The 19,050-nt window shown below is 46.0% G+C and overlaps 1 protein-coding gene across 1 annotated transcript in view; it reads left to right on the top strand.

The window, feature by feature from the left end:
- MEMO1 (mediator of cell motility 1) overlaps positions 1-19,050 on the top strand; it is a 61,661-nt gene that overhangs the window by 4,524 nt on the left and 38,087 nt on the right. Inside the window, exon 2 of the mRNA XM_075339616.1 lies at positions 6,873-6,954. Within this exon, the coding sequence (XP_075195731.1) occupies positions 6,873-6,954 (82 nt within the window). The remainder of the gene's footprint in view (positions 1-6,872; positions 6,955-19,050) is intronic.

The raw sequence follows: 19,050 nt of genomic DNA, 5'->3' as shown, positions 1-19,050 counted from the left end.
TTCTCCTTGTGTTTACCTGGGTTTCCTCTGGGTTTTCCATTTTACTCCCACACTAAAAAGACATACTGATAGCGAATTTAGATTGTGAACCCCAATGGGGACAGTCATGATCACGTCTGTAAAGCGCTGTGGAATTAATAGCGCTATGTAAGTGGGTAAAATAAATGAGTACTGAAGCAGGCTAAAACGTTTACCTTTACATGACCCCCTATGCAGCTGACCCCCTTCTTTGTAAACGGGTAATTTGAAGGGAAACTGTCGTTTTTCAATATTAAACCTCCCAATGTGTTTTAAATGATGCAATGTGCCTTACTAACATGGTTTTCTGAAAAAATAAATAAATAAAATCCAAGTATTTATCTTGAAAGAACTTTATATGCTGAGGCAAATGTAGTGTGCATACCTTTTTAGGTTTCAGCCATATGGGTGGCGCTTTTGCTTGGTTCAGTCACTGTCACTCAAGTTCAGTCACAATTTTTTTTTTTTTTACTTTGCCATCACCACAGGTCTTTTGCCACCACTTCTCCAATGCTGAGCTCCGCCCATTAGTCACATATTTGTGACATCACCACAAGTTATTCACCACTTCTCCAATGCTGAGCTCCGCCCATTAGTCACATGGTCATGATATCGCCATGGGTCCCTCACCACCACTTCTCCAATGATGAGCTTCGCCAATTATGGTCACATTATCACAGCTCCGGTGTGTTACATGTCTTATTGGAAGCTCTGTGACCATGTGACCAGAATGGACGGAGCTTAGCATTGGAGAAGTGACCATGAGCTACAATTGGCCCAACTTAAGATGCAGCGGTCTACCCCGCTAAACATTGAGTCCTGTAATACTAACAGCTTTAAACCCTGAACTAAGCATTTTCCTGTGATAAAAAAGGATGGGAACTTGGACTTATTTCTAAGGAGAGTTGAAAAGACTTGGTGATAGGACAAGTTGCGTGATGATCAGGTGGCGCAATACTTAACCCCAGGTCTATAGCTGGGTTTACACACTGCAACATCGCAAAGGACATCGCTGTAACGTCACCGGTTTTGTGACGTAACAGCGACCTCCCTAAGTCTCTGTTGAGTCGCTGGTGAGCTGTCAAACAGGCAAACCTGGCCAACAACGCAACAACGATCCGGACCTGCACAGCGACCTAGCTGGTTGTTGGGGACGTTGATAAGCAGATTTTTGAAAGGGAAGTTGCTAACAAAGTCGCTGCAAAGTCTTTCACACACTGAAACTTTGTAGCGATGCATGCTGCACAGCGGGAAACAAAGGACCTAGGAATGGTCCTGAACGATTTGTAGCGATCAGCAACTTCACAGCAGGGGCCAGGTCGCTGATGTTTCACACACTGCAACATCGCAAACGACATCGCTATTGCGTCACAAAACCGGTGACGTTACAGCGATGTCGTTTGAGATGTTGCAGTGTGTAAACCCAGCTTATGAGACAAAGCTCTGGATTTGTTTGCCTCCCTTCCTCGAGACTAACATGAAGACTCTATTTGTCATAAATACAGCCTGGGAGATCACAGTGCTCCCACCGCTGCCACCGGTTTGTCATGGAAAGCACTCCACTGCATTAAATCCTCAGGATAATACCATATTTGTCGACGATTAATGGACGAGGTGATGGCTACTTTCACTACAAGACTGATTATTGGGATACTTAGTGACCGTATAGTAAATACACCAGCGATGCCACCCCGATACGATCACTGCCAAGCTCCATAAGAACCCAGGAAAAACTAGCTGCCGCCACCAAGCAGGCCGATTGGACACCCATTAAAGGTAGGGTATGGTTGTGGGATGTGATTCATAGAGCAAGAGGAATGAAGCTGTTATATTTTATCCAAAAATTAGGCAGTTTTTAAAAATCTACAAAAGAGACAAAAAAAAAAAAATAGTATATACAATTGCATAAAATAAAAAGAAAGTGTTACTGAAATGGCTCAGATCTTAGCGGAGGGAGGTATTCCTTTAGGACAACTGACAGAACTACACCAAGCTGTATCTTCTAGGACTGACAAGGATCAGAATTTGGTACAGTGGAACCTTGGATTACGAGCATAATTGGTTTCGGGAGTTTGCTCTTAAACCAAGTTACTCTTATATCAAAGTGAATTTTCCCATAGGAAATCATAATTACAGACAATTCTTTCTACAGCCCAAAAATATTTACTGTATTTATACACACTTATTACAGTAATACAAAATAATGTACTGTATTCATATAAAATTATTACAGTACACTAATACAAAATACTGTACTGTGAAAACATATAAAACAAATGAAACTGCGGGAGATACACTATAGAGAGAAAAAATGACAACCTTTATTCCAGTACAGTACACAAGCACACCCCAAATCTATTCTTCCAAAAATAAGGGCAGAGCAAAGTCAAATGTGGGGTAGGGATACTGTACAGACAATTACAGTACTAGCAATGTGGTGTACTGGTTAGGAGAAAGTACAATACTGTATCCATAAATGCAACTTGATAGACCTGCTATATATTATATACTGCACTGTGCAATGATATACTGTATACAATACATATGTACAGAAAGTTACCTCCAGAGCAGGTCAGAGCGCAGTGAAAGGACAGAACCGGAAGTGTGCACGGTGAGTATTTGCTCTTATTGTAAACCATTGCTCTTAAACAAAGTTACACATTTTTAGAAAGCTTTGCTTGTCTTGCAAAACACTCTCAAACCAAGTTACTCTTAATCCAAGGTTCCACTGTATTCACCTTTGTTTGACACACGATACACCTACCGTACATACCTCCTCTCTGGTGACTCATTCAGGGCTGGTCTTCAGAGAACTATATGATATTTGTTAGTACAGTATTAGAAAATGCTTTCCAACTTTTACTACATTTTCGGCAATGGAGGTCCCAGGCAGGAGATATTCCCGTCATCTTTTCCCAATAAAATTGTATCTGTTCATAGATAGGAGACACAGCATAGATATTGTCATCTATCTGGCCAATATAAATTTGGAGGAACCCCAGCCAACATCTAGCAACGCAGAACAATGCTTTGTGTTTGCCTCTTTATCGCAATTCTGAAAATGACTGTCCTATCTATTACATAGACGCAGTTCATAAAATCTCAATTCAGAATTCTATAAGGGAAAAAAGAATTCTAATATACTCTAATTTTCTGGTCAAGCTGATGTTTTTATCTCTACTGGTCATAAGTTGTCCTCCATACTCCAGAATCCACCCCTTTCTCACAATGGAAACAACAAAAACCCTCACCGTGGCCCTGATCACTCTCGCCTTCACTACTGTAACTCTCTCTTAATTGGTCTCCCCCTAACTAGACTCTCCTGTATAGTCCATCCTTAATGCAGCAGCCAGGGTCATCTATTTGGCTAACCGCTACTCGGATGCCTCTGCTATGTGCAAGTCATTGCACTGGCTGCCCATATATCACATTATCCAATTCAAACTGCTTGTTCTCACCCACAAAGCTCTCCACAGTGCGGCACCCCCTACATCTACACCCTCATCTGTTTAACCCCACACGTTCTCTACGTAATGCAAATGACTTTCAAGTAACATCCACACTAATTCGAACCTCCCGCTCCTGGATCCAAGACTTCTTCCGAGCTGCACCAATCCTCGAACGCTCTACCCAAGAAGCTAGGACGAATCATAACTTACTCCGCTTCAGACGCACCCTAAAAACGCATCTTTTAAGGGTGGCCTATCACACTCCCTAGCCAAATTAAATTCACATAGTCCCTTCATGCCTTCTCAGAACATAACCCCATGTCAAATTCCATGGCACCCAAATGCATCTCAAGGTTATGACCGACTGGTTCAGGCAGCCATTATCTATCCCCCATTTCCTTGAGATGGCTGGATTGTTATTGTAAATAAGCACTTGTACCTTGCCCCCCCATCCCATTGTAGATTGTAAGCTCTCACGAGCAGGGTTGTTTTTTTCCCCCCTCTAAATATTGTATTTTCTATAACGGTTACTTGTTTGTATATGATCCTCCTGAATTGTAAAGTACTGCGGAATATACTAGTTCTATAGAAGTAAAGATGATTATTATTATATTGTACATTCTAGCTGAGATGGGCTGGCATCTGCTACCCATTAGGATTCTCATTATTTACCCGGTTCTAAAGGAGGAGGTCAGCTGCATAGGGGTTATATATAGATAAATGTTAGTCTCCTTCAATATCAATTATGATTGAGACGTCCTATAGATTTGTAGTCCTCTATAAAACCAATAATCTTTTTAAAATGTGCTTTAGGCTATGTTCACATGTTGCGTTGTTGCAGTGTTTTGTTTTTATTTATCCTCTTCAGCATTTTTATTATGCAATTTTACAGCTGCCTTTTACAGTACCAGCAAAAGCTGAGATTTCATACAGCTCATGCTCACACTTTGTTTTTGTTTGTTTTTTTTTCTCCTGATTGCATTACATTTTGTTTGGCCACAAGAAACCATAGGCCATTTTAATAGCCATTAAGGGGTCTAATGCCATTAACGTTCTTGTTCTGCTGCTTGATAACTCCTACATGCAGTCAAACTAAAATGCTTGTGCAGTTCTTTGGGGATAGTGTGGGTGTACAGCACTGTACAAAAGCCAGAGACCAACCTTTCATTTATTTTATTATAGTCAAAACAACCATTTAGTATGTGTTACTTTTTTCAGTGGGGGCAAGACACATGACTATTAGAAAGCTAAACCAAAACCTCAAAATAATTATAGTAGATAAAAGAAACAATAAAACTGGAGTTTAAGAATATTATTGTATATCGAGAGTGTAGACTTACTCACCGACCCGGCTGGATTGCATCCTCCTCTGCTGCTGCGCGGCCGCCAACATGCTCTGCTGCCTTCTTCCCCTCCTGGGCCCTGTACATGCCTCACAGGGTTCCCGGAAGTGCACCTAAGAGGCGCACGCGCACACTGGCCCTCCTCTTAAAGGGTCGGTGTGCTATTTCCAGGAAATGCCTCACAGTCTATGGCTGAGAGGCATAGAGTATTTAAGGCATTCTCCCATTAGGGGAGGTGCCTGTGCAACACCTCTTGTTAGTCAGTCAGTCTCCAGTCTTATACCTAACTCGTTGTCACGTCCTGATCTCCTGTTCCGTTAATCCTGTGTGTGTCTCCAGTACCTGTCTGCTCCTGCCATGCCCACCATTCCTGTCCGTACCCTCCTGACCAGCCTGCCACAGTCACCTCGCTATACCTTACCCCATCACCTCTCTTGGGAGTCAGCTGCCACAGTCCTGGTCACTGCCCTGGGAGGAGTGGTACCTGGCATCCGCCTCGTGGTGGCCGCTTAGTTAAGCCCTTCCTACTAAAGGGCAAGCTCAGGTCCCCCTGTGGTCCAGTGGGTCCACTAATCCCGCTCATTGCCCCTACACCAGACGCGACTTTTACAAAGTGGATAAATAAATTTAAGAGGATAAGACCTGCTAGACCACCAGAACTGATACGATCTTGTAAGTCCCCTTAGGCAAGCTGTAACTTATTTGGGACAATCTCTTTAAAGGAAAAATGTCACCAGGTTTTTTACTACGCCATCTGAGAGCAGCACAAGGTAGGGGCAGGGACCCTGATCCCAGCCATGTTACTCATCTACTTGCTGCAGTGATAAAACTACTGTTTAATCTGCTGCAGATATACCAGCTCTCTAAATGCTGAGCTGTGTATAACTCTAACGACACCAGTGATTGTCTGCTTTCTGTGTACCCTATGCATAGACCGAATGCTGCCAATCAGTGGTGGGGACGGGTTTTTACGTCCTCTAGTGATGATCTACTGATCAAACCTTCATTGTGTTAAAACTACAACAAGCAGCCAAGTAAGGGACACTTTGCTGGATCTGGTGGTATTAAACTGTTGGCAGATTCCCTTTTAAGTATTTAAGCTTTGAGAATAAGGAGAAAATGAATGGGAAAAAAGCTAACGACTCTAGAATTGGCGAGATTTTGAAGTAAATCTGGATGTACCCAGCAGAGTCCTCCTGGAATGTCCATTGATCTAATGTGTGTGGCAGTCTGGTAGGCCTCCAATGGCAAACGTCTTAGTAAAGAACTTTGGAGAATGTTGGGTTTTAAAGGGAACCTGTCACCACTTTTTTTGGTGCATAAGCTGCGGCCACCACCATTGGGCTCTTATATACAGCATGTTAGAATGCTGTATATAAGAGCCCAATCTGCTGTGTGAACCTAAAAACACTTTATAATACTTACCTAATGGTCGTGCTGTGGGCCATATGGGCGTCTCCGTTCTCTGGTGCCGGCGCCGCCTCTTTCGGCCATCTTCATCCTCCTTCTCTAGCCGTGGTGCATGACGTGCCCGACGTCATCCACACTCGCCGGCATTCAGGTCCTGAGCAGGGCAGATCAAAGTATTGTAGTGCGCCTGCGCAGGGCTGGCGAGTGTTTGACGTAGACGCGTCATGCACCCAGGCTTCAGAAAGAGGACGAAGATGGCCAAAAAAGGAGGCGCCGGACAACGGAGACGCCCATAAAGCCCACAGTGTGACCGTTAGGTAAGTATTATAAAGTGTTTATGTTATACCCCCGGCCTGGGCTCTTATATACAGCATGTTAGAATGCTGTATATAAGAGCCCGGTGGTGGTGGCCGCAGCTTATAGGCCAGAAAAGTGGTGACAGGTTCCCTTTAAGATGCCATATTCTTTATGTGGGAGATGAGCTGCTGCTGTGGGGGTCTGACATTTCCATAAATGTATTGTGTGTATAATAATGTTGCTGACAAATTTTCGTTAAGCTTTTTATGATTATGAAGTTAAGTTTTTTAGTCTTTAGATGAATCCCTATAATGATGTAAAATTTATCCTTGTCTGCTTTTGTTTTTATTTTTAGGACCTCAATTAAGCGCACAGTTGGAAGGTTGGCTGTCCCAAGCACAGACTTCTAAAAGACCGGCTAGAGCCATTATTGCACCGTGAGTATCAAGACCGCAGTGGATTTTTAAAGGAACCTGTTGGCACTTCTAACATATGGAAGTGGTGATAAATAACTAAATTTATAATTAATGACTTGGGCTATATGCACACGCTGCAGTTTTTTCTGCACACAAACTGCAACCAAAACTGTACCATGTCAGAGAGAGCCTGGAAATGTAAACAAAAAAACAAAACGCTTGTAATGTAGGTGCGTTTTTGTTATTGCGTTTTTTAAAGGAGAAACAAAATATGATAGGATACAATAATGGATAGATAGCTAGAATAGATGGATAATAAGAACATGTAGATTAGATAATAAGAGCACAGAATACATAGAAATAACGGAATAGCTTGATAGAGGGATAGCCAGCCTGGCTAGCTGTTTTTTTTTGGGGTAAAAAAAAGACGTATCCTGTACAGGAAAAGCAGCAGGCTGCAACCTTAGCTGTCTGCTGTACCTTGGCTGGTTTTGAAAAATAGAGGGGATCCCACGCTTTTTTTTAATTATTTGATTTATTTAAGAAAGAAAAAAAAAATGATGTGGGGTCCCCCCAATTTTTCTAATACCAGCCATGCTGCAGCAGACAACTGGTGGCTGATATTATTAGGATGGGAAGGGCCATCATTATTTGGTCCTTTCCAGTTTAACAATAGCAGCCCTTATGATGCGCCAATTCTGTCGCTGGACCCAATTCTTCCCAATTGCCCTGGTGTGGTGGCAATTGGGGTAATAATGGGTTAATGGCAGCCCATAGCTGCCGCTAATCCCTAGGTTATCGATGTCAGGCGTCTGAGACACCCTCGCATTACTATTCCATAAGTGAAAGTAAATAACCACAAACAGCCAATACTATAATATAATATATTATAATAATATATTATATATTATTATATATTATATAATATATTATTATATATTATATAATATATTATTATATATTATATAATACAATACTGTGATACTAGGTCCTAACCATTCAGGGACCAAACTGTTGCATTCATCTGTTTGGGCCCCACAGTGCATGCATATAATATGTCATTGGGTGCTCTCCCGATTCTTTTCCAGCCCGACTGTTGGTAATCCCACTTTCTAGCTAGGACCGAAGGATGATGTCCTTAAGAAATGGGTGCATGTCAACAAGTTTTGGGTCTGTCCTTTTGGGAGAACAACGTCATGGCCTTCTCTCCAGGAGGTTTCACCTACAGTAGATCATGGGAACGTGATGGTTGCTTCAAGCTAGACACTTTGTCCTTACTGCTCTTCAGTTCTTGCTTTCTGCGTGGTGAGATGCCCCTGCAGCAGGTGTTTGGGATAGGGGCATATGCGGCATACATTATAATCCTTGGCATAATCCATTTTGTTGTGCAATCTCCTGGATTGCTTTTGTGACATATTTTGGGTCATTTTCCATCTTTACTGTGAAGCACCATCCAATCAACCTTACTGCATTTGGTTGAATCTGAGCACCGAGTACAGCCCTATACACAAGAGAATTCATCCGGCTGCTTCTGTCTTCAGTCACTACATCAATAAACACTAGTGACCTAGTGCCATTGATAGCCATGCATGCCCGGCCATCGCACTGCTTCCACCATGTTTTACAGAGGATGTGGTGTGTTTTGGATCATGAGGCGTTCCAAGCCTTCTACCCATTTTCCTCTTTCCATCATTCTGGCACAGGTTGATCTTCGTTTTATCTGTCCATACAATGCTTTTCCAGAACTGGGCGGCGGCTTTAGTTTCTTTTTGACAAAGTCTAATCTGGCTTTTTTATTTTTAAAGTTGATAAATGGTTTGCACCTTCTGGTGAACTCTCTGTATTTGCTCTCATGAAGTCTTCTCTTTATGGTAGACTTAGTTACTGAAACATCATTAATGAAGAAAAAACAGTCCCGCACCACTAGACTTTACCTTGCGGTTTTAACGAACTTGCATGGAGCACAGCTCGGGCACCAACTGATCAAGGCTAGGAGGTGCTCGTCCAAGTAGAGTGGTGAATCCAGAAAACCGTCCAGGAAAGGAAAAGACCACACACTCCAAATATGCCAAACGATCTTCTTTATTCACAAAGGTGCAGGATAAAAGGCAGGCGAGGAGCTAGGTGCAGGCTCCTTACAAGAACAATGGCCGTTTCGCGTCTGATTACACTTCGACTGGTCCAGTCGAAGGACTCATGCTCATTCATGGAACCTGTCTTGTTAAACCACTATGTGGCCTTGGCCACCATGCTGCCTCTAAGTTTCATGGTGTTAGCCTAGGCTATAAGAAGATTGCCATGTTTATTGACAGCAACAATTCTTTTTTTTTTTTCAGACCTTGAGAGAATTCTTTGACATGAGGTGCCGTGTTGCACTTGCAGTGCCCAATATAAGTATGTGTGTGTGTGTGTGTGTGTGTGTGTGTGTGTGAGTGGTTACACCAAATTTTAAAAGGAATCTGTCAGCAGATTTTTGCAACATCAACTGAGAGCAGTATGTTGTAGGCAAAGAGATTCTGAATCAATCAGTGTATCACTTAGCCTACTGGCTGCAGCCTTTCTGATATAATCTGAATTTTTAGCTTTAGTCATGTAGCTGACCCCACCCACACCAGGCTCTCAATAGAGATTGTACATTGACAGTGAGATGTCAATCACAGCAGAGGGCGTGCTGCACAGCCCTGAAAATGCCAGCAAAACCTAGCAATGATAATCACCAAGAAATAAAGCCTTTAGTTTAAAGTGAACCTGTCAGGTGCAGTATGCACCCAGAACCAGGAGGAGTGCGCTAATTCCTGCCCAGCAGTCCCAGCCTATTGTAGCACAGATAAAGAGATCTTTAGAGAAAGTCTTTTTAAAGATCTTATATGTTATGATAATGAGGGCAGGGACTAGTTGCAAGGGCATTGGTTCCCTTGACTAGTCGGCCCCCTTAGTATGCCCACAGGGGTGTGCTTACATGCTAACATGCTAATGAATGCGCAGCATCAGAGGATGACCTCACCTCTCCACTGCCATCGTATCCGACACCTGGATTTCGCCTCAGTGCGCATGATCCCGGGCTTTCGGCCATGCGCACTATGAAGCCGGGTGTACGCGTCCTGGCTTCAAATTCGTGTAATGTGCATAACCGAAAGTCCGGGATCGTGCGCACTGAGCCGAAATCCAGGAGTCGGACGTGATGTCAGCGGAGAGATGAGTGCATATGAATATAGACCGTGCTGAAAGTGAGAGTAGCTGTGTATTTGACACCGTATCTTGGGGTATATAACTGATGCTCTGTTTTTCCTTTAGTCATGCTGGATACACCTACTGTGGATCCTGTGCTGCTCATGCATACAAGCAAGTAGACCCTTCTATAACGTAAGTATTACTGACAACCGAGCCGTTCATTGTGCACCTATAATAGTAATGGTTGCTGCTGCTCTTCTTTTAGCTCAAAATGGGGAGGTATCCTTCATAAACTTTTTTTTTTTTTTTTCTTGTTTTTTCTGTACACCAATTGGCCAATGCCATTTATTGTAAAAGTAATCATGTGACATTACATGAAAGCTATATAGACCCATGTCTCATAAATCTAAGCTATATACCATGTTACTACTTGAAGACACAAAGTGACTGCTCCTAATGTTGATGTGCTGTCTTGTAATCCTGACTGGCATCAGCACATCAGTAGTTGCGGCAGGAGGCACACCAATTAGGAATGTGATGTTTCAGCAAATTTGGCTTCTGCACTGGAATCTGTTTTGTTGTTACTTTTTTAAAAAAAAAAAAAACCTTTTCGATTCTATTTGCATGGTATTTGCAAAATAAAATGTTACAGTGCGACCTTGATACTCGTTATTTAATTAAGTCATTCTGTGTGTTCAAATACAAGTTTTAGGCCATATAGCAATACTTCAGAAGCACCACTAGAGGTCAGCATTGCCCAGAAAATAGCTGTCTTTCCCTCTACTCCATATGTTACCTATGGTTTTGCTTTAGCCATTGTATTGTATTGGTATTATTTTTTACTTATTGAAGTGTAACATCGATTTTTACATCCTTTACAATTTACATATAGAAATATTAGACACAAACCTATTGCGTAACTTTGAAACAAGTTTGAGACCTTGTATCAAAGTTTGCACGTGTTAAATAACTATTCACATGATTGGTGAAAAAAATTATACGTTTGTGAACATTTTTTTCACCACAATGTGCTCTATTGTTAGAGGTAAATTCATGGCAAATCCTTAGTAGAATATACATGGGATTCCCAGCAGTCACACCTACCATTATTGTCCCGCACACTGGGCTGTCTGGTTTGCCAGTGTACCATTAGTATTTAGAGCGTATTATGATTAGAGCTGTGATATTTGCTACTTTACCCATACAGCATCTTGAGAGTTCCAGTATTATGTAATGAATATTGGTCTAACAGGTGCAGCTTGTACTATAAATACAATATAGGTGTGCACTAGGTTTATCATGTAGAATTGGAATGGGATATACCATATTTTTCGCTTTATAAGACGCACCTGATTATAAGACGCACCCCCAAATTTGGAGAAGGAAAAGAGAATTTTTTTTGTTAAATGGGGTCCATCTTATATTGCCAGTGTCCGTCTAACAAATCATATAGGGTATATGTCCCTCATAGCCCCCCATTCTAAAATTAGCCCCCCTTAATCTGGATATGGCCCCCTTATATTGAATATAGCCCCCTTGTGCTGGGACACATCCCCCTGTGCTGCCCATGGCCCCTATAGATGGCACATCTCCCCTGTGTTTGATATGGCCCCCATACAGCTGCCCATGGCCCCTATAAGATGGCACATCTCCCCTGTGTTTGATATGGCCCCCATACAGCTGCCCATGGCCCCTATAGATGGCACATCTTCCCTGTGTTAGATATGCCCCCCATACTGCTGCTCATGGCCACTATAGATGGCACATCTCCCCTGTGTTAGATATGGCCCCCATACTGCTGCCCATGGCCCCTATAGATGGCACATCTTCCCTGTTAGATATGGCCCCCATACAGCTGCCCATGGCCCCTATAGATGGCACATCTCCCCTGTGTTAGATATCGCCCCCATGCTGCTGCCCATAATAAAATAAAACACTCTTTCCTTACCTTCTCAGCGCTGTAATCCCTGTGTCTCCCTCCTCGCAGTTGAGCTCCGGCTTCCTGCACTTCCTGGTTCTTGCTGCCGGTCATGTGATCGGCACGGCAGAGTGATATCATCTCTGCGTGCCTTATCACAGACAGCAGCAGCAGGAGACCGGAGATCAGCGCTGGAGGTAAGTAAAGCTTTTTTATTTTACTATGGGCAGCAGCAGCATGGGGGCCATATCTAACACAGGGGGCATCATGTGCGATCAAAGGGAGCACAGGCACATATAATATGTCCCGCTGCCCCAGCCCCTCAGCGTGATATGATTTCAGCACCACGCTGCTGATGGACTGCGGCTGTGCATATTATATGAGCGGGAGCAGGAGATCAAAGATTGCCGCCGCAGCTTCACCAGCTCCCAGCACCGCTCCAGAGCGGACCCTGCAGTGTGTGTGTGTATATATGCGTGTGTATATATGTGTATATATGTGTGTGTGTGTGTGTGTATATATATATATATATATATATATATATATATATATATATATATATATATATATATATATATATATATATATATATATATATATATATATATATATATAATAAAATATCACACACGCACACCCCCGTATATTCGGTTTATAAGACGCACCTCCTACTTTCCCTACTACTTTGAACAAAAGTGCATCTTATAAAGCGAAAAATACGGTATGTAGGAAAATTTACTCGCGTGAACCAGGTTTATACAAGTAGCCACCTTGAAATTTGCTACTGACGCCGAAGTGTATGAGCTACAAAAGTTCTTGTTTGATCTTAAGGAGACAGAATTCCTACAGTCTACTACAGTGATGGCGAACCTGTGGCACTCTAGCTGTTGCAAAACTAGAATTCCCATCATGCCTGGCCATTCAAAGCAAAAGCTTTGGCTGTGAAGACATGATGGGAATTGTAGTTTCTTTGTCGCTCCTTATTGGGAGACCCAGACAATTGGGTGTATAGCTTATGCCTCCGGAGGCCACACAAAGTATTACACTAAAAGTGTAAAGCCCCTCCCCTTCAGCCTATACACCCCCCGTACTGCTACGGGCTCATCAGTTTTTATGCTTTGTGCGAAGGAGGTCAGACATGCACGCATAGCTCCACAGCTTAGTCAGCAGCAGCTGCTGACTATGTCGGATGGATGAAAAGAGGGCAAGAGGGCCCATGACAGGGCCCCCAGCATGCTCCCTTCTCACCCCACTCTTGTCGGCGGTGTTGTTAAGGTTGAGGTATCCATTGCGGGTACGGAGGCTGGAGCCCACATGCTGCTTTCCTTCCCCATCCCTCAATTAGGGCTCTGGGTGAAGTGGGATCCTTTCGGTCTCCAGGCACAGGAGACCGTGCTCCATCCACAGCTCCTGAGGACCATGCTGGATAGGAGCCGAGTATCGTTCAGGGACATGGCCCTGCTACTTTGAGGTACTCTGTGTCCCCGTGGGGACCGCGCACAGCAACACTCCAGCATTGCTGGGTGTGCTAGTGCACCGGGGACAGCAGCGCTGACTGCGTTTGTGCCATTACACACTTCAGCGTCGCTGAGTGTGTTCGTGTAGGGGGACTGCCGCGCTGACCGCCGCTGGCATGGTTATCACTGCGGCGCGGCTGGGACTGTTAGTGCGCCGGGGACTTCCGCGCCGACCGCGCTTATACGGCGGCCGCGCTTATAACTCGAGTCCCCGGCTTTTGCGGCCTAGTCTCGTTTTCTTCCCGCCCCCAGCCCTGCCAGTCAGGGGAAGGGCGGGACACTGTACAGGACGGCAGCACTGAGGGCTGGAGCATGCTTTGCATACTCCACCCCCCTCACTCTGCACAGTGGGGCACCAGTTCCCGCACTTTTCTGGGTCACGCCCACGGCTCCCTCCTCTCCTCAGGACGCCGGCAGCCATTCCTCTCAGCTCTGCTAACGCTGGAGAGGAGAGACAAGCTCAGGGAGACCCAGGCAGGATTTCTGGTGCCCACACAACCGCTTTCCGAAGGCGGTAAGCAGCACCTGTGGTGCTGGCCCCACTAGTGCAGAAGTGTACTTATAGATTACATGATTATAGACTATACTTTACACTGTATGGTGCACGGTTGATTTTTGTCTATATACCCTCCTGTATTGCTCAGAGGAGACAACAGCATGTCGTCCACAAATAGCAAGGGTGCCAAAGCACAGACTTACTATGCTGCCTGTGCAGCATGTACGGCTATACTGCCGGCAGGTTCCACTGACCCTCATTGTGTGCAATGCTCGGCCCATGTGGCACTTTCTCAGCCGGAGCCTCTGCTAAGGGCGGCCCAGGGAGAACCACCTGTTAACACTGTCCAGGTGACAGGGACAGAGTTTGCAGTTTTTACTGAAAGACTTTCTGAGACTATGGCTAAGATATTAGAAGCCTTGCAGTCCAGGCCGGCATCTCAAGCCAGGGGCACTGTGGAATCATTGCCCCCTGGTCCCCCTCAGTTGGAACAGCAATGTCCTCCCGGGGTGTCTCATGGATCCCAGGGTGAGGTCTCTGACATGGACCGCAGCCCCAGACCGATTAAGCGAGCTCGCTATGATATCCCCTCGACATCATCACAATGTTCAGGGTCTCAGCGAGAGGACTCTCTGTATGATGAAGCGGAGGTAGCTGATCAGGATTCTGATCCTGAAGCCGCTCTCAACCTTGATACTCCTGATGGGGACGCCATAGTGAATGATCTTATTGCGTCCATCAATCAAATGTTGGATATTTCTCCCTCAGCTCCTCCAGTGGAGGAGTCAGCTTCTCAGCAGGAGAAATTCCGTTTCAGGTTTCCCAAGCGTACAAAGAGCATGTTTCTGGACCACTCTGACTTCAGAGAGGCAGTCCAGAAACACCGAGCTTGTCCAGATAAGCGTTTTTCCAAGCGCCTTAAGGATACACGTTACTCTTTCCCCCCTGACGTGGTCAAGGGCTGGACTCAGTGTCCCAAGGTGGATCCTCCAATCTCCAGACTTGCGGCTAGATCCATAGTTGCAGTGGAAGATGGAGCTTCACTCAAGGATGCCACTGACAGACAGATGGAGCTCTGGTTGAAATCCATCTATGAAGCTATCGGCGCGTCTTTTGCTCCAGCATTCGCAGCCGTATGGGCACTCCAAGCTCTCTCAGCTGGTCAGGCGCAAATTGACGCACTCACACGTACGTCTGCGCCGCAGGTGGCGTCTATAACCTCTCAAACGTCGGCATTTGCGTCCTACGCTATTAATGCTGTCCTGGACTCTGCGAGCCGTACGGCGGTTGCAGCCGACAATTCGGTGGCAATACGCAGGGCCTTGTGGCTGCGGGAATGGAAGGCAGATTCGGCTTCCAAAAAGTGCTTAACTGGATTGCCATTTTCTGGCGACCGTTTGTTTGGTGAGAGATTGGATGAAATCATCAAACAATCCAAGGGAAAGGAAACATCCTTACCCCAGGCCAAACCAAAAACACCCCAACAGAGGAGGGGACAGTCGAGGTTTCGGTCCTTTCGGGGTGCGGGCAGGTCCCAATTCTCCTCGTCCAAAAGGCCTCAGAAGGATCAGAGGAACTCCGACGCATGGCGGTCTAAATCACGCCCTAAAAAGACCGCCGGAGGTGCCGCTACTAAGGCGGCTTCCTCATGACTTACGGCCTCCTCACACCGCATCCTCGGTCGGTGGCAGGCTCTCCCTCTTTTGCGACACCTGGCTGCCACAAGTAAAAGACCGTTGGGTGAGAGACATTTTGTCTCACGGTTACAGGATAGAGTTCAGCTCTCGTCCTCCGACTCGATTCTTCAGAACATCTCCGCCTCCCGAGCGAGCCGAGGCTCTTCTGCAGGCGGTGGGCATTCTGAAGGCAGAAGGAGTGGTGGTCCCGGTTCCTCTTCAGCAACAGGGCCACGGTTTCTACTCCAACCTGTTTGTGGTTCCAAAGAAGGACGGGTCCTTCCGTCCTGTTTTGGACCTAAAACTGCTCAACAAACACGTAAGGACCAGGCGGTTCCGGATGGAATCCCTCCGCTCCGTCATCGCCTCAATGTCCCAAGGAGATTTCCTAGCATCGATCGATATCAAGGATGCTTATCTCCACGTACCAATTGCTCCAGAGCATCAGCGCTTCTTGCGCTTCGCCATAGGAGACGAACACCTTCAGTTCGCGGCACTGCCGTTCGGCCTGGCGACAGCCCCAAGGGTTTTCACCAAGGTCATGGCTACAGTAGTTGCGGTCCTCCACTCTCAGGGTCACTCAGTGATACCTTACTTAGACGATCTGCTGGTCAAGGCACCCTCTCAAGAGGCATGCCAACACAGCCTCAACGTTACTCTGGAGATTCTCCAGAGTTTCGGGTGGATCATCAATTTTCCAAAGTCAAATCTGACACCGGTCCAATCGCTGACATATCTTGGCATGGAGTTTCATACTCTTCCAGCGATAGTGAAGCTTCCGCTGGACAAACAGCATTCACTACAGACAGGGGTGCAATCTCTCCTTCAAGGTCGGTCACACCCCTTGAGGCGCCTCATGAACTTCCTGGGGAAGATGGTGGCAGCAATTGAAGCAGTCCCTTTCGCGCAGTTTCACCTGCGTCCACTTCAATGGGACATCCTACGCAAGTGGGACAGGATGCCGACGTCCCTAGACAGGAACGTTTCCCTCTCTCAGGCAACCAAAGCTTCCCTTCGGTGGTGGCTTCTTCCCACTTCATTATCGAAGGGGAAATCCTTCCTACCCCCATCCTGGGCGGTGGTCACGACGGACGCGAGTCTGTCAGGGTGGGGAGCAGTTTTTCTCCACCACAGGGCTCAGGGTACGTGGACTCAGCAAGAGTCCTCACTTCAGATCAATGTTCTGGAGATCAGGGCAGTGTATCTTGCCCTAAAAGCGTTCCAGCAGTGGCTGGAAGGCAAGCAGATCCGAATTCAGTCGGACAACTCCACAGCGGTGGCTTACATCAACCACCAAGGTGGGACACGCAGTCGGCAAGCCTTCCAGGAAGTCCGGCGGATTCTGCTGTGGGTGGAAGCCACAGCATCCACCATATCCGCAGTTCACATCCCGGGCGTAGAAAACTGGGAAGCAGACTTTCTCAGTCGCCAGGGCATGGACGCAGGGGAATGGTCCCTTCACCCGGACGTGTTTCAGGAGATCTGTTGCCGCTGGGGGATGCCGGACGTCGACCTAATGGCGTCACGGCACAACAACAAGGTCCCAACATTCATGGCTCGATCTCAAGATCACAGAGCTCTGGCGGCAGACGCCTTAGTTCAGGATTGGTCGCAGTTTCGGCTTCCTTATGTGTTTCCTCCTCTGGCACTGTTGCCCAGAGTGTTACGCAAGATCAGGGCCGACTGCCGCCGCGTCATCCTCGTCGCTCCAGACTGGCCGAGGAGGTCGTGGTACCCGGATCTGTGGCATCTCACGGTCGGCCAACCGTGGGCACTGCCAGACCGACCAGATTTGCTGTCTCAAGGGCCGTTTTTCCATCTGAATTCTGCGGCCCTCAACCTGACTGTGTAGCCATTGAGTCCTGGATCCTAGCGTCTTCAGGATTATCTCAAGAGGTCATTGCCACTATGAGACAGGCTAGGAAACCTACGTCCGCCAAGATCTACATTTCTCGAACGGCGCCCCTGCGCCGCTCGGATGCACTCTTTGTCCTTGTCGCTGGTCAGCGTAAAGGGACACAAGCTTCCAAGTCAACCCTGGCTCGGTGGATCAAGGAACCAATTCTCGAAGCTTACCGTTCCTCGGGGCTTCCGGTTCCCTCAGGGCCGAAGGCCCATTCTACCAGGGCCGTGGGAGCGTCCTGGGCCTTGCGACACCAGGCTACGGCTCAGCAGGTGTGTCAGGCAGCTACCTGGTCGAGCCTGCACACTTTCACGAAGCACTATCAGGTGCATACCTATGCTTCGGCAGATGCCAGCCTAGGTAGGCGAGTCCTTCAGGCGGCAGTTGCCCACCTGTAGGACGGAGCCGTTACGGCTCTATTATGAGGTATTATTTACCCACCCAGGGACTGCTTTTGGACGTCCCAATTGTCTGGGTCTCCCAATAAGGAGCGACAAAGAAGAAGGGAATTTTGTTTACTTACGGTAAATTCCTTTTCTTCTAGCTCCAATTGGGAGACCCAGCACCCGCCCCTGTTTTTGTATACACATGTTGTTCATGTTAAATGGTTTCAGTTCTCCGATATTCCTTCGGATTGAATTTACTTTAAACCAGTTTATAATTTTTTCCTCCTTCGGGCTTTTGCACCAAAACTGATGAGCCCGTAGCAGTACGGGGGGTGTATAGGCTGAAGGGGAGGGGCTTTACACTTTTAGTGTAATACTTTGTGTGGCCTCCGGAGGCATAAGCTATACACCCAATTGTCTGGGTCTCCCAATTGAAGCTAGAAGAAAAGGAATTTACGGTAAGTAAACAAAATTCCCTTCTTTTGCAACAGCTGGAGTGCCACAGGTTCGCCATCACTGGTCTACTATGTTCTATGTCTGCTGATGTCATTGCATTCTTGTTAACATGTTTTGTTATAGGCTTTTAATATTTTTTCTTTTTCCCCTTATTTTACAATGTGTATAGGCGAAGAGTTTTTATCCTCGGTCCTTCCCACCATGTGGCTCTTTCTAGATGTGCACTATCCACTGTGGATATATATAGAACGCCCCTTTACGACCTCCATATTGATCAGAAAGGTATGTCCCAGAGATGTCTGCTGAGCACGTAATGAGCGTACATTACTTCATTAGATCAGTCGGCCAAGCCCACAAGTTTCAGCAGGAGCCGCTGACCATCTGATGTGTTAGGGAGCCTCCCTATTCTCTGTACAGAGGATGTTGGGGTAGAGAAGAATCAAGCAGTTGGTGCTTCAATGTCCAATTGTTTTGGTTTGTTTTCAGGGCAGTTAAGCCGCTGCCGGAAGTGTGTAAGCAGCTTTTGCCTCTTTCCCCTATGTAACACACAATTTCTCATCTAAGCGTCTAAATGAATATTAATCCTCCGCCATG

The sequence above is a fragment of the Anomaloglossus baeobatrachus genome, chromosome 3 (genome assembly GCF_048569485.1).
Source record: "Anomaloglossus baeobatrachus isolate aAnoBae1 chromosome 3, aAnoBae1.hap1, whole genome shotgun sequence".
Classification (NCBI taxonomy): Eukaryota; Metazoa; Chordata; class Amphibia; order Anura; family Aromobatidae; genus Anomaloglossus; species Anomaloglossus baeobatrachus.
The sequence above is the reverse complement of the archived record's forward strand: the minus strand, read 5'-3'. Positions and strand labels throughout refer to the sequence as shown.